This window comes from Phyllostomus discolor, chromosome 6 (genome assembly GCF_004126475.2).
Source record: "Phyllostomus discolor isolate MPI-MPIP mPhyDis1 chromosome 6, mPhyDis1.pri.v3, whole genome shotgun sequence".
NCBI classification, from domain to species: domain Eukaryota; kingdom Metazoa; phylum Chordata; class Mammalia; order Chiroptera; family Phyllostomidae; genus Phyllostomus; species Phyllostomus discolor.
In genome coordinates, this window is record NC_040908.2 from 133341880 (window position 1) to 133357798 (window position 15919).

The 15919-nt window shown below is 46.9% G+C and overlaps 1 protein-coding gene across 3 annotated transcripts in view; it reads left to right on the forward strand.

Annotated features, from left to right (window-relative positions):
- INSC (INSC spindle orientation adaptor protein) overlaps nucleotides 1-15919 on the forward strand; it is a 131003-nt gene that overhangs the window by 82265 nt on the left and 32819 nt on the right. For all 3 annotated transcript variants that reach the window (XM_036029070.1, XM_028516871.2, XM_036029071.1), the window contains exons 6-7: nucleotides 2124-2237; nucleotides 8868-8993. In XM_036029070.1, coding sequence (XP_035884963.1) covers nucleotides 2124-2237; nucleotides 8868-8993 — 240 coding nt within the window. The remainder of the gene's footprint in view (nucleotides 1-2123; nucleotides 2238-8867; nucleotides 8994-15919) is intronic.

Here is a 15919-nt window from a genome sequence, read left to right on the forward strand (position 1 = left end):
TAGTAGCAGATGATTGCAAAAGACACTGGGTTTGAATTGTTTAATGTAATGCTAATTTGCTTCAAGTGCAAACACTAATCAGGAACATTAGGTAATTATCATTTAGGTACAGGACCCCAATATGTGAAATCTGCATTTTCATGCAAGCATTAGTATCACTTATTTAACTGCTTACCGTAACCACGGGGAAGGATTCTAAGAAATGCGCTCATTATAGAGATTTGTGGTGACAAATCTTGATTATTAATTTTACCTTTTGTTGAATATCTTACAAGAGGCATCTATCAAACCTTAGGGGATAATTTTTATATTTAATTTAATTTGATTAAATACACATTTAATCTTACTGTGAAGAATCCTGTGAGTTTGAATAAAGGAGAAAAAAGGGAGAGTCATTTATCTGGAGCCTCAGGCCCCCTTAATTTTCACCAGTTTACAAATGGGAAAACTGAGGCCTAGGGAGTTTATCTCGATTGCTCAAAATCACAAAATAATGACTGCTAGCAATTTTATTTTTCTTCTCAATCCTATGTACCTTTAAATGTCCTTCCTATATATTGATGAACTTAATAGATGGGTACAACCACCACAAGAGATACACACTATTATTTCCATCATTTTGCCAATGAGGAAACTGAGGCACACAGGGCTAAATCACTTGCTCCAGGACACATAGGTAAAAGTGGCAGAATCAGGATTTGAACTCAGGTAGTTTGGCTCTGAAGCCCATGCTTTTACCATAAAAGGCACTTCCTCATCAACATAGTGTTTTTACAAAAAGGCAAGCTGGGACTAGAACGCAGATCTCCACATTTCCATTTAAGTATCTTTTAAATAATACCAGAGTTAACTAAAAATTAATCCATTTAATATTTCAAAATAAACATTGCAACTGAAAGTGCAAAAGTGGTTGCTCAGAGCACCCATCTCTGAAGATCTTACTTTTTCTTTTAAAAGATTTTATTGATTTATTTTTAGAGCGAGGGGAAGGGAAGGAGAAAGAGAGGGAGAGAAGTATCAATGTGAGAGAGAAACACCGACCCATTGCCCATGACCATCTCTTTTCAAACGCACCCTGACCATGAATAGGAACCGCATCCACAACCTACACATGTTCCCTGACTGGGAACTAAACTGATGACGTATTGCTTTGTGGGACGATGCCCAACCAACTGAGCCACACTGGTCAGGGCAAGATCTTACTCTCTTGCATGAGGCCCCCACAGGCAACTGTCCCTGATCTCCATCTCCATGCCTCTCAGGAAAAACTGAAGAAGCAGGTAGAAATTATTTATAATCAATGAATAACAGTAGCACACAGGTAGAAATTATTTATAATCAATGAATAACAGTAACACACAGGTAGAAATTATTTATAATCAATGAATAACATGCTTCAAAGCAAATGGCTGATTATGAAATGAAAAACTTTTCTCAGAAATAAGCTAAACTCTTCTAGGAATAATGTTCTTACCTTCTTGATAAATTTTTCATGTGCTGTTCTTCCCAGGCCTCCCTGGGTCCTGTGTTTAGCATTCCCTGCCCTCTCACCGAGTTTACCCACTTTTTGCCAGGACTCCAGGGTTGCTGTTTTGGCCTGGCCAGAAACCCAATGCAAGTGACCCCTGGCAGAAGGCTACATAGAATGCTTCCTTTGACTCATTCCCTTAACCCATTACCCAGCTGGAGCTCCCTATTGGCTAATACCATCCAAAATCAGAAACGTCTTGGTCACAGCTGTAGCTGTGTTTTCAACTTGATGGCTTATTTAACTGATGGTTTCTGTTCTCTTAGGAGTCAGTAGCACAACAAAATGGTACTTGCTGAGACCATCAATGCTGAGAGCCAGTTTTCTGATCCACCGGAGCTGGACGTATTTGTCATCCATGCTGCAGGGGTTTGAAGCGATCCCATATTCTTGAAATGCAGCTCCGACTTCATGCTCTTGTCTTGACTCATGTCTTTCCCAAAGTTAGAACCTCATCACCCCATAGTAGGATGGTGGGTGGGACAGGATTACAGATTCTAGGGGACTCTTATGAGACCCATTGGTATGTGTTAAGGAAGTTGAACAGAAGATGCCCAGGGGTGAGTAACCACCAAACTTTGCTCTCCTTTCTTAGGCACTCGTGAGAAAAATTGATGCCTCGGACAATATCTACATCACGGAATCCACCACAGGAAACCTGTTTAGCCTGACCCAGGAGGGGGCTCCCTTGTGCCGCATAATAGCCAAGGTGAGCTTCATGGTTTGGGGCCCAAACTGGCAGGCCTGCGAGGGTGTGAAGAAGCTAGTTTGGCTCAGGAACTTGTCCTGGCTGTAGCATTTGCTTGCTGTGTGACCTTGGAAGAGTCACCTCCCCTCCCTGGGCCTTGGTGTCTGTATCTTTAATAGGGATCTGCCCCTCTGATTCCCTCACTACTTGATGTCTCAGACCCTCTACCATCTTCCTTCATGTAAGATGTCTGTTATAAATATCAGAACTTTTCCCTCATCTGCACATATCCTACCAAACCCAACTGAAAATATACATGGTTGACTAGACCCCAGAAATGTCTCCAGCTACTCCTACATAAGGGGAAGACACAATGGAAGAGTGGTGGTTTTCAGCAATTACAATGGGAGTTATATCTCATTAGCTTCATGACCAATTTGCCCGTGCACTTGAGGTCCAAACATTTAGGGTAAATACAGGCAGTTGGTAACCTTAGAAGCTTGCTAGGGTCTGTTTCATTTTCACTCTTTTACTTGAGAAATGACATCACATTGCGGACAGAACCAGTGGTCCAACTGCAAGGAAAGTGATGGCCTTCAATAGACTTAAGATACCAGTCGCAGGAAGGTGCTCCAGCCCAGTGGTTCCCAGTCCTGACTCTGCTTGGAAAACACAGATCCTTGTGCCCCACCTCTAACTTACTGAGGTCTATAGTAAGACTGGGAATCTGTATATTCACAAGCTCCACAGGTGATTCTGAGGCATGTCCAGACTCTCAGAATCACTGGCTTAAGTCCTTAAGGAAATCTAGAAGAGTAGGTAACAGCTTATTAACCCCGGTCTGGGGAGAATAAATTCCATATAACTGACCTTTGAGTATTGCTGTCCACTGTACTGAATGCCTTGCATACAATACTTCTTTTTAATCATGGAACCACCCTATGAAGTAGGTATCATGTTGTTCCCATCTATAGTTGAAGAAGTGGTTTAAGGAACTTGCTTAGGGTCCCACAACTGGTGAAGAGTGGAATCAGAATTAGAACTGAAGTTTCTTTAATTTAGAGTTCATAGTCCTAAAGCCCACTCAAGTGGTGACTTCTGGTTCGATCTTTGGCTTTTCAGGTTCTTGGACCGAAGTGTGACTCAGAAGCTCTGAACTCTACACATTAGAGTCACTGGGGAGCTTTAAGCATGTTCTGATTCAGATTTAATTGGTCTGGAATAGGCTAGGGGGTGGATATTCTAGCATTCAGCATGAATCTAATGTGCTTCTTGGGTTGAGAACCACTATTTCTTACTGATTTAGATGTGATTTTAGTTGGCAAGTTTGAGGTGTTGCTAGGGCAAAGGGGACAGAAAGCGCAGCATCAGATCTGTCCTCTCTGAGGATTTGGTGACTCAGTCATTCAGCCCTGTCAGGAGCGTTGACTCTGTAGATGTCTGCTCAGTGCCGTGGGGGCAGAGAACTGCTCCAGCCTGGGGCTGGAACTGACTCAACGACGGTTCAATGACTAATTTCAAACAGAAATGAGCTGATGCTCTTTTGGAATGAGGACTATTTTCTCCTTTCAAACTGAGTTGCAAATATTGCCTGGGTTTGGAATCCAGGTATGGATCTGAGGTGTGGAAGGAGCAAGGGCATCTTCTGAAGGGCACTGTGGGGCCTGAAAGGATTTTTTGCTTTGGAGGGAGCAGGCCTTAAAAATTTTCTGGAAAGAAAAGTTCACTAAAGCTCTTGCTCTGTTCTGGGGCCTGGGCACTCCGAGCTCTGTCCTGACATGCTGTAGATGACTCCTACTGCCTGTCCTCACTTCAGAAAAGCAGAGAGGGATCTAAGCTGAAGATGGCTTTAGTCTCCTCTAGGGATCAGGACTTACCACTGGTCAAATATTGATCCCAAACATTCCCAGTGTTAAGAAGCAGGGGAGAAAGGCCTGGTCTGGAACCCACTCCTCAGCTATTTAGCTACCCTCAACCCCAACACCAGCCCTGGGCTCTCAGGAACTATGACCAGAAGTTGTTTAAAGATTTGGCTGGTCCTTTGAGTGTGAACCTGAGCCACACCATGCCAGAGCCTGCTCAAGAGAATACACAAGTCTCATGGAATACTAACAAGAAGAAGAAAAACCACTACTGATTGGTTGCTTTTGAGGTACCAGGCCCTGTGCTGGGCACTACCTACACAGCTATCTCTTGCCTACGTATATCCCTCTGAGGTGTGTATCAGTGACCCTGTTTTATAAAAAAAGGACACCAGGCCTCACAGTGGTTGAATACCTGGGGCAGTTGACACTTGAAACCATATTTGTCCAGCTCTGGAGTCAAAGTTTGTTTTTTTTTTTCCATTTTACCAGCTCAGTTGGCTAAGAAACTTAGAGTACCTCTCTTTCCAGGCAAAGTTCCTGCTTCAACAAGTCTGCCTCCCTCTTCAGCAGAATTTCTCCTTTCTCTGCTCCTGGTGTGCCTTGGCCACTCCAGGCCTGAGGCTGGTGAAGGCTGGCCCCGGGAGGCATGGGCAGGAGTGGGGAAGATGTGGGAGAACCTGAGCTTTCTAAAGCCACGAGTGGTCAACTTTTATGATGATGGTGGTGGTAGCTATTGGAGTAGAAATAAAAAATAAACATTTGCACAGCACTTCCTGTGTGCCATATAGAACAGACAGTGTTCTAAGGACTTTCCACATAACAACCTATCTGAACCTCATCTCAGTCCTCTGTGGTGGGTGGTACCTCCCTGCATCATAGAGGTCAGGGAGCTGAGACAGTGAGGAGGTCACAGAGCGAGCAAGTGACTGCACTGGAGTTTGAGCCTGGCTGTTGGGCAGGGAAGGTTGTGTTCTTGGTTACTGTTCTCAACTGCCTCTCAGCAGCAGCCCCCTTCCCTTCCTTTCCCTCCGTTCCCTCCCTTTGCCCGCTTCCCACCTTGCACATCCTTCATTATTTACTGAGTCCTTTTTGTCTGTTAAGCACTGTGGGAAGTGTTCCATTCATTATAGTAATGATCTTGTAATGTATTATAATTGTAATTCCTATCTTTAAGATGAGGAACCAGAGGCTCAGAAACAAAGCCATACATATTTAGTGCAGATCTTGGATCTTAACCAGATCTGCTGACTCCAGAACTTAATTTCAAACTTCTCACATGTCCAGTCCTTGGGAACGAGTAGACAGAAAACAGAAGCAGAGAGAAGGTTGAGTGGCAACTCCCACGGTTCTACTCCAGAAGACGGTGAGACTCGTTTCTCCAGCAGAATCAGTGTGTTTGGGTTTCCAGTCCTGACAGTGATGGAGGGGCAGAAGTCCCTGGTACGCCCCACACAGCATTCTCACTTTCCATGCTCAGCAACTGTGCCCAACATGGCAACAAATGTGGGCCACTTCACCTAGTGGCCTTCCGCGCCCACCTCTTTGGGGCCCAGTGTGACCTGTCTTTGGGTCTTACATCCATCTGAGCTGCCTCCAGGAGGTGATCTGACAGCTTGTCTGAGGTCCATCATCTCAGCTTCCTGGGCTCCTCTGCAAGCCAAGGGGCAAACCCAGTCTTCCTTAGGTCAGTGAGAGCGAAACCCCCTCCCTTTCTGGCTACAAAGCATAGAAAATTCCCCTGTGCTCTGTCAAAATTGCCCTCGAACCCTGCTCCTCTGTGATTCTTCCCACCACTAGTCTACACCGCCCCCCGCCACAGCTTTGATAGCTTATCTCCAGTCTGTCTGAATAATGCATATCATATACAGCTGGGCTCCGAGCCCGGAGCTTTCTATAAAATTAAATAAGCTCCAGCCAACAGCACGATTCTGCTAGCTCAGGCGATTCCCGGCTCTACGCTAAGATGAGTGCTGCTCGTGGGTCCTCGATGGGGACTTCAGGGTGGTCCGTGCCACGAATCCATCTCACTTTCTCACTGTCTCATCCTCCTCACCGCCCACGTATTCCAATGCTTGAGACACCTTTCATGAGGGTATGAGACACTCTTCCAACCGGGGAGCCTTCCAGAGCCTGGCCGTTGCCCAGCTGTCCAGAGCTGGCTGCTGGGCCCTTGCATATACGTGCACTCAGTTACTCCCCAAAAGGCTCCATCATGTGGCCATCATGACCCCATTTTGGGGACAAAGTGAAGCAGTAGCAGAACTGGGATTTGAAGCAGAATCTCCTCAGTTTGGGTTCAGAATTCCCCCCCTTCCTGTCCCAGGAACTAAAAATGCTAAGAAGGCCATTTTTTCACAGACTGGGGAAAGGATGTGATGAGATTCCAATGCAAATGGGTACAGAGGCTTAAATATAGTTCTGCTGGGCTCAGTGCTTCCTGAGCCAGAGGAAGGCTGCCACATCGATCCTGGCTTTCAGCCTGCATCCTTGGCACCGCTTCCTCATTGGCTGTTACAGATGTAAATTATCTGTGTCTATATCTTTATCTATCTATCTGTCTATCTATAATTTACCCACAATATCATCTATCTCTATGTATTATGTACACACAAAAATATTTGTATAATATAGATGATTAAACATAAATACAGACATATATAGGTACACATACTATGTAAACACACATATATGAATATTTATATCTGGAGGGAGGTCACTAATGACCAGCAGCTGGGTGTTTCTTTTCTTCTCACTTTGAGGAGTAATTTGATTTTACTCCAGTGACTCTCTGAGTAAGGTCTTTATGTGGAACCCTCATTAGATGTTCCAGGAATGGTGGCAAAACAGGAAGAAAGGGATGAAGATTTGTGGAGCAAGGAAATCACAGAGGAGGATGTCTTGTCCCAGACCAGAGCAGATTTTTATCAGAGAGATCATGTGCATCTAAAATTGGAGTGCCTCCTTCTGACCTTTCTACAATCCCCACCCCCCCAGATTATGTCAGGAGTGCCTGCTCTGTGTCCCTTTAACCCTGTACCCTCCCACCCCAGTTCACTGCATCTTTACCCAAATTTCTTCCTGCTTTAAAAGTTACCCACCTTCCCATGACCCATTGTCCATCAGACATGAGTTCAGTGCGGGTGGGGACCGAGGCCGCTGCGCTCAGTGCCCAGCACAGTGTCTGGCCCATAACAAACCGTGAATATTTTGGGGTGCCTGAATGAATTCGCCAGTCCCAAGATATGCCCCTTCCCTACCAAATGAACTACCTCAAAAGGAAGTAGGAACATAAAAAAAGTTAAGGATCGCTCTTAGCTGATTATAAAATGTCAGAAATTGTGAACGCCCCCGGAGTTAGACACTGTCATCTTGCTCCCTGCAGTGGGAAGCCATAAGCTCTGAGGATGAAAAGGGCCCCTGAGCCTGTCTTTGTGGGGTGCCAGGCAAGGAATGACATGGGATGACTCATTCCAATGAGTCTGTGTGGGCAGTCTCCAAAGTTCAAGGTGCTTTCGTGAGCAGCTCTCACAAAAGTAAATGTACAACCTCGGCCTCAAGAGTTGGGCTGATCAGCCCTAAAGGTTGTTGCTTTTTTCCTTTTGCAAATGGGAGTGGAGGAGGTAAAACAGGGATAATGTGGATTGGGGGTGCATTATATCATCCATCTGGATTTCAGTTTTCTCCATTACAGGATGGGAATAAAGTACAGTACCGATATAAGTAGAACTCCTTTTCTACCCAGGTGATTAGGAGGGTCTGAGAAGTAGTGGGTGCTTGCTGGCAGAGCAAGGACCAGCACGGGGCATCTAGGCTTCGGCTCCCTTCACCTGCTTCAGACTTATTTCTGGAGCCTATTTCAGGTGACTGGAGGCTTGCTCCATAGGGGGCTGCTGGGAGGGAGTCACCAGTTGTGTACTGCATGGGGCTGAGCCTGGCCCTGGCACCCAAGCCTGCCCTGGCCCTGGCGCTTCAGCCCCTGAGCCTCTGGGGACTCCCACCTCAGCTTAAACTGTCAAGGGTGACATTAATTCTGGAGCTAGCATTTAACTGCAGCATGCATGTGCACATGGGATTGTGTGTGTGTGTGTGTGTGAGTGTGTGTGTGTGAATCTGTGTGTATAGGGGAGTAAAAACTCTTTTATCTACTACCTTCTCAGGCTCTCTAGCTGCAAACTGGACTGACAAAAGACAGATTAACAAGAGAAAAACAAACAGAAGTTTATTAGCATGGACGTGTGGGAACACTCAGACATGAGTAATTCAAAGAGTTGATTAGAACCTCAGCTTGTATGGAAGCTTAGCAAAGGAATAATACATTTTTGGAGAAGTCACAAGACAAAGAAAAAGGACCTTGAGTCTCTGGGGCAGCAAACCGTAGGAAGGCAAATCTATGGGAAACGAATAGGAGCTAAAGGCTGGTGGTGAAGTTTGTCGTGTAGTTTCCTGTGTTGCCATCTCCATCCAGGCTGACAAGGGTCTAATGTTATTTCTGGGGATTAACTTTGTCCTTCCTAGTAGAGAGGAGAGGGGGACAACTTTGTACATTTATGTTCTGCTTTCAGGCAAACAGGAGGATGGCAGGGATCTTCTCTTGTGTCTGCTTCTTCCCAGTTGCCTTCAGTTCAACATCATTCTTATGTCCAAGTGGCATATTTTGGTGTGCCATATTTTGCCACCCTACAGACTCGAAAGTGCATCTGCTGAGTGAGGGATGTCAATTATTTTTGAGTTGGCCTTAGGAGAGGTCTCACAGTGAGGTCATGCGACATTTTCTTTTTCTTGGCAGGAGGGTGGAGTCGTCGCACTCTTCAAGGTCTGCAGGCAGGACAGTTTCCGGTGTTTGTACCCCCAGGCGCTTCGCACACTGGCCTCTATCTGCTGCGTAGAAGAGGGTGTCCACCAGCTGGAGAAGGTAAGCAGGCACCTGGCTGGGGGTGGGGCTGAGGTCCCTGAGCCAGGTGTGTAGATGGCAGAAAAGACCTGTTGGTGGTCATTCGGGCATCTTCACGGAGCAAGTCACCTGAGTCCCTCCTTTTCTGAGGCATCGTCCAGATGGGGCTGCTGGGGTCTTGACTGTGGGAGCTGATGAAGTTGTGGAGGGAATAGGGACTGAGGAGGGTACAAAGGGGCACTCAGCTTTTCCTGGGTGGAGTGGCCAACAGCATCCAGTGGGTGGAACAGAACTGGAGGCAGGAAGTTGAGTGGGAAGTGATGTCCAGGTTCAGAGTGGTTGATTCTTTTTTGCTCATGTCAGGACTCCAGCAGAAGAGGGAGGATCCAGCTCCTTAGGGAACAGAATGGGCAAGAAAAGGGTGGGCACTGGGTGCCTTGGCAAGCAGGTTGTCTCCACCAAGACTAGTGAGTAGACAGCTTAGGTAAGAGAAAGTGAAGCTGAAGTCCAAACACATGGTGGGTCAACATGGCACAGGGTTGAGTGGGTTTAGGGTGAAGGTTGTGATTTGATTGGTCCAGGTACCTCAGCTCCAGACCAACCTAAGGCATCGGAATCAATTCCAGCCATTGCAACTCACCTCAGTTAGTAGGGCTGAGGCTGCATCTCCACCAGGACCTGAGTGGGTCTGAGCCTGAGGTGGGTTCTCAGGGACTGTAGCCAGAAGGATTGGGGAGACTAGAGCTAACTTTTGGGGCCAGTTTCAAGGAAGATGCTAAAAATTTGCATGGGAGAGAGGTAGAAAGTCCTGGTGTGTCCTGGTGACAGTTACGGAGCTTGCAGGGTTGGGGGTAGGTACCTCGAGTCTGTTCCTGTGACTGCTCTAAATGGGGGCAGGGCAGGCAAACTGCTCCCCTTTCTCTGCATTGTGTCCCACTGTCTGGTCCAGGCTGTCCAGAAACCCCTCCCTGTCCTCCAGCTTCTACATTTTTGTCTGGACTCGTAGACAGATCATTCTGTTTCTTTTCAAATGTACTCAGATTATGGGACAGGGTCACAGGATTGTGGACTCAGAGATGCTCTTAGCTGAGTGAGGATGGAGGATGGATGGGGAATTGCTCAGTTTATAGATGAGAAGGCTGTGGCTCAGGATGGGGAAGTAATTTGCCTGAGGTCACATAACAAGGTGGGGAGGAGAGAGTGCCAGCCCTCTGGACAGAGTGCCCCTCCCCACGGGGTCAGAGGCCTTTGAATGTGTGTGCTGCTTTGAGGGCCAAATGGAGCCGGGGCAATGGTGAGAGAGGCAGACGGAGTCCACGGGGAAAATGCATCAAGAATCCTTAGCTTCCCAGGCGGCAGGCTCCTTTCTTCTGTTACAAGGTCTTACCCTGGACAGTGGAAAAGTGGTAAATAGGGTTTGTGTCTCATCTGTTTTCATGTTGGCTGGCCGAATGAGAGGAGAAAATAAAAGTGACTAGACCCAATTGTCCTCCAGAAGCAGTGGATCTCTTGGCTGTAAAAGTTTGCGAAGTAGCAGGAAATTTTCAATCTGGTGAAAAAAAACAGAAACAGCAGGGGTCTTTGTTTAGAGCTGAAAACCTGTGCGAGGAGGCTGGCAGTTTTTTTTTGTGCTAACTTCCAGATGCTGCTCCAAAGCCAGAATGTGTCTTCACCAGGCCAGATGGGCTGCCTGGCTTGGGAGTCAGACCCCGCTCTGCAGAGCAAGAGGTGAAACTGAGTCCCAGTCCGCTTAAGTGACTTGCCTAAAATCACGTAGTCAGTTTTGGGGACTTGGGGCCTGGTCAGCTTGAGTCTAATGCCTTGCTGGTTCGATATTCTCAGAGCATCAAAAAAGTCTCTGTAACAAAACTCTGGACCACTTCAATGCTCCTGGCCAACGTCCTAACCCCCCATTCCACCCCCAACTGGCACAGGAGAAGGTATCCCTATATGGGCATTTCCCTCTCCAGGGCAGATTTCTTTTCATAACAAGCAACTCTCATTCCCACCCAGGCCTGGCAGAGGGAACTTTTCATTTCAGGAGTGTCTGGAAGTGAGAGTTGCCTGAGAAGAGCCCCCATGTGGTCAGAAACAGCAACTGCACTGTACAGCACCTGTGGAGCTGAAGTGACTCCACAAGCATTCTCCTTTCACTTGATGTTTTCCTTAGTGTGCAAACATCCCCATGGCACCAGTGAAGAAACCAAGGCCTGGAGGGGTTCAACAACTTGTTGCACGAAATTGCACAGCTTGTAATTCATTCTTTCAGCAAATATTTATTGAGTATCTGCTTTTTTTTTTTTTTGCCAGGCACTGTTTTAGGCGCTAGGAGTATAGCAGCGAACAAAGCAGACAAAACCCCTTGTCCTCATAGAACTTACATTCTAGTGCAGGGCGTGGCAACTGATGGATGTGGGCCAAAGCCAGCCTGCTGCCTTTTCTGGAACATATGAGCCATCAGCTGAGAATATCTATATTTTTGTCTTTACATGGTTTAAAAAAATCAGGGAAGCAGGGTTTTGTCTCACATGAAAATTATGTGAAATTCAAATTTTGGAGCCACCAGGTTTTACTGGAACACAGCCATGACCGGTTCTCTGGGTGCTGTCTCTGTCGGTGTTCACACCGCCACAGAACCGAGTAATCGCAACAGGCCACGTGGCCGGCAAGGTTAATAAAAAAACAAAAACAAAAACCACAAAACACTGCTGTCTGGCCCTGGATAGGAAATGTTTGTTGTGCCCTGTTTCATCAGGTAATAAGGGCATCACAGTAATGAAAAGACAATAGCCAACCTACATGGCATGCTTGCTTTGGGCAAGCACTTGGCTGGTCCCCTCCTTCCACTGTGTCATTTAATTGTTGATCCATTGGTGCTGTTAGAGGAAGGAGACTCAGACAACTAAGCAACTTGCGGAAGAACACACAGCTGATAATGGCCAAGCAGTAATTGAATTCCAGCTCTGCTGAGCCAGAGCCATCCTGGGCTGTGGCCCACTATGTGGATAGGACTCAGATCCAATACTGTGAAGCCAATGTCCACACTCTTCCCCCTGCATCATGCTGCTTCCCAACACTGTGAAGTTCTAGAGACACCCAGGGAGAGCCTGGGTTTCCCCTGCCCTCTGCCTCTGTCCCCGCCCAGGGCCCTGCCAATACTTGCCCCCCTCTGGGACCTGGGCGGCGAGTGCTGGCCTCAAAGGTTCCAGTGAGGGTGGCTGTTGTTAGTGCTTAGGGTGAAAGGTAAAGTCCAGGGACAGGCTGGATGGTAGAGACCACAGCAGGATAGGGGGGTGAAGGCAGGGTGGGGGTCAGGGTGTCCAGGGGCTGTTGCCAGCCCCCCCTCCACCAGGCAGTTTGTGCCCTAATGAGCTCCTTTCAGAGTTCCAGCCTTCCTGTGATTTACTGGCCTGGCCTCCTCAATGAAGCTCGATTAATTAATTGGCAGTGAGAAATTGTGCTGAATTTGGTGAAATTCATCTCTGTCATACAGCTCACCGCTCACCACCCCCCAAACTTAAAGAGGTTCATTAAATCATGCACAGACGTTGGCAGCAGTGATGTGGGTCTAGTCAGGTCACCAGACACCCCATCCATCCCCAGGCTGGCTGCACGGTGTCTGAGCTCGCAGGGTTTGGGGCGTTTGAGTAGTCATAGATTCTGTTATTCCATGCATTCACATCAAGTCACTTAGTTGTCTGCTTCTTCATTCCCTGCATCATCTGGCCAGTCACTTCCAACTCCCTCACTGACTTGCTCATTCACTCACCCAGTCCCCATCTAATCACGCTACTAATTCATTCTTTCATCGCACTTTTGCTATGAAGCAGCCCATGCAGTAGGGAAACCTAGGCCCCTGGGACCTGGCTATTGAAATTGCAGAGACTCTGGGCAGGAGGGAGTGGGTGCAAGGGGGGCGGTGGGGAGGCTCTGATGTTCCAGTGCCTGCTCCCTGTAGGGTTGCAGATGGGCAGAAATAGGTAATATTTGAAAAACAAAGTTAACTAGTTTTTCTTACCCTTTTGCTTATTTGATCCTCACAATCATTTTCAAGGAAGGCAGGGAGAGCCGGTCATAGCCTTTTTACAGAAGGGGACGTTGAGGCTGGAAGGCACAGCGACAATGGGAGAGGCAGAGCTGGGGTGGGAACTGCATGCTTTTGCTCCCAGCCAGACGTACAGTTTGCTACAACTCCCGCTCCCAGCTGAAAGAGGCATAGTATGCAGACCCAGGGCAAGACGACTACTTCACCCTGATTGAGTCAGTTCTAACATGTAAGTGAGGCTGGGTAGGGAGACAGGAGCTCTGAATGCCAGGCAAGAAACACTTGCAGCCCCTTCTTTACCTAGGAGTGGGAGGGGGAAAAAGAATGCTTCTGAATGGAGATCCCAGATGATTCCACATCTCTCTTTGGGCCTTAACTCATGTAGGCTTATCACTTCTTCCACCCCTCACACCCCATGGCACAGGCTTTCAGCTGCCCCGGGGAATGGGCTAGAACTGGGCAGAGAACCCCAGGGTGCTAGGTCAGCTGTCTGTGCTGTGACTGGCCATTAGGCAGATTGGAGTGGGGACTGCCACTGTCACCTTCCCCAGCCTGCAAATGGGCTTCCCTACTGCCTAGTCCATCTTTCCTGTTTGGGGCAGGGGGTGATGGGAGGCCTTGAAGAAGGCCAGGATGTGAAGAAGTGAGAACTAAATTAGACACACTGCCTCATCTTCCCCTCCTTCCCTGCCTGTAATGCAACCATTCGTGCTGAGATTACCAGCCAGAATTGTCCAGACTGAAGGAAGGTCCAGCTGTCTCAAGAGCTGCAGCTCAAGTGCAAGGTGCAACCTGAGTCTGGAGACGGCATGGGGCCACCTGGCGGCCTGAGTCCTTAGGATAGCAGTAGGTGAAGGCTCTTTGGCGGTCCCCATGCACTGTACAACAGCGGCCTCTGGTGGTCAGAGGTGGCAGTGGCAGCCCTACCAGGGTGCTTGGGGGCTCCTGGAACTTGGTCAGGAACCAAGGGCAGGGCCAGTGTGTTTGGTGTGTGTCCTGTGTACTGGGGCGAAGAGTTACAAATGCAAGACAGCAGCATATTCTTCTTACTGAGCCAGGCTCTTCCAGAAGGAGGATGTGGATACATCTTGCTATGTAATAGGTCTCCAACTGGGCTTCCACCAGCAAGTCTGTCCTATGCCTTGTTGGAGCACAACCCTTAGCCCAAGTCCCCCACTTCTCTCTGGGGAAACTCCAGACCCCTCAGCCACTGAAGGACCCCTAAGAGCAAGCTGTCCCCAGCACATTGTCACTTTGGTAAGCAGGACTGCGTGCCATGCCAAACTTCACCCCTTACTCACTATGCTTTGACCTTACACCTTTCCAAAGCCCAGAGGAGACATGAGATCTTGTCATATGTAAGTGGCATGATAAACCCTGACCAGGAGGGGTGAGGGCAATGAGACAGAGGAAGAGACCTAGGGAGAAATGGGGGTGGGGGGAGGCAGGAAGACACACACAGATAATAAAACCACCCCCCCCCCATTCTCCTTGGGCTGCACCAAAACACAAAGAAGTGGTTTGCAGCGTCGTGATAGCTGGACATACAGCACCCTGACTGTGACCTGCTTGGGTGTGTAGTAGTTTCTCATGATGATGTTCATTTCCTTTTCCTGATGAGTGATGAGTTTTGAGCATTTTCCCACATTCTTATTAACCATTTGATTATTGTCTTCTGTGAAGTGTTGGTCTGAGACTTTTGCCCACTTTAAAAGATTGAGTTGTCTTTTTTTATTGAATTATAAACTTAAAAAATATTCTATGTATGAGTCCTTTGTCAGATATATGTATTGAGGATATATATTTTCAGCCAGTGGTTTGCTTTTTCATTCTCTTAATGGTGTCTTTCGATGAATAGAAATTCTTAACTTTCAAGAAGTCCAATTTATTGATATTTTCTTTTGTAGGTAGTGCTTCTTGTGTACATTTAAGACCTGTTTGTTTTTACTGACTCATAGATACGGGGAACAGACTGGCGGTTGCCAGAGGGGAGGGACATTGGGGGTGGTGGGTATAAAAGGGGAAGGGATTAAGACTCACAAATTAGTAGTTACGAAATAGGTACAGAGGTATACAGGACAGCACAGGGAATGTAGACAATATTATTGTAGTAACTGTGTGTGGTGCCAGGTGCAGGTGGGTGCGAGGTTCATTGGAGGGACCACTCTGTAAAGTGCACGGTTATCTAATACCTGTGCTGCACACCTGACACTAATACAAAATAATAGTAAATGTGAACTATAATTGAAAATAAAATATATAAAAAGTACTGCTTGTTTTTTCCAAAATCATGAAGATAGCCTCCTATTTTTTTCTCCTAGGAGGTTTATTTTTTTACATTTTACATTTAAGTATATGATCTATTTAAATGAAAACTTTTTTCAATGGTGTTCCAGGTTGAGTGTTTTCCAAATGATATTCAGTTGAACCAGCACCATTTATCAAAAGGACCATGTTTTCGCCACTGAATTTCAGTGGTGGCTTTGTTCTAAGTTCAGTGATGACGTGTGTGTGTCTGTCTTTGGATGTTTTCTGTTCCGTCAGTGTTTTTGGCCGTTTTTGGGGGAGCCCAGTATGGCAGTGTTTGAGTTCCTGAATAACTAAATAACAAAATAATAACATTTGGGATTTAGTAATATAAATCCTACAACTTTGTTCTTTTCTAAGATTCCCTCGGTAATTCCAAAATTTTTTGCACTTCTGTGTATATTTTAGAATAAGCTTGTTCATGTCACAAAAGCACCTGCTGAGATTCTGACTGGGATTTCTTTAACTGTACAAGGACATTTTGGGACAGTTGACGTCTTAAACAGTGAGGCTGTTCTGATCAGTAAGTAGGTGCAGCACAGACTGCCTGTGATTTCTCTCGGCGACATTTTGAGTTTTTAGTGTCGCCATCTTA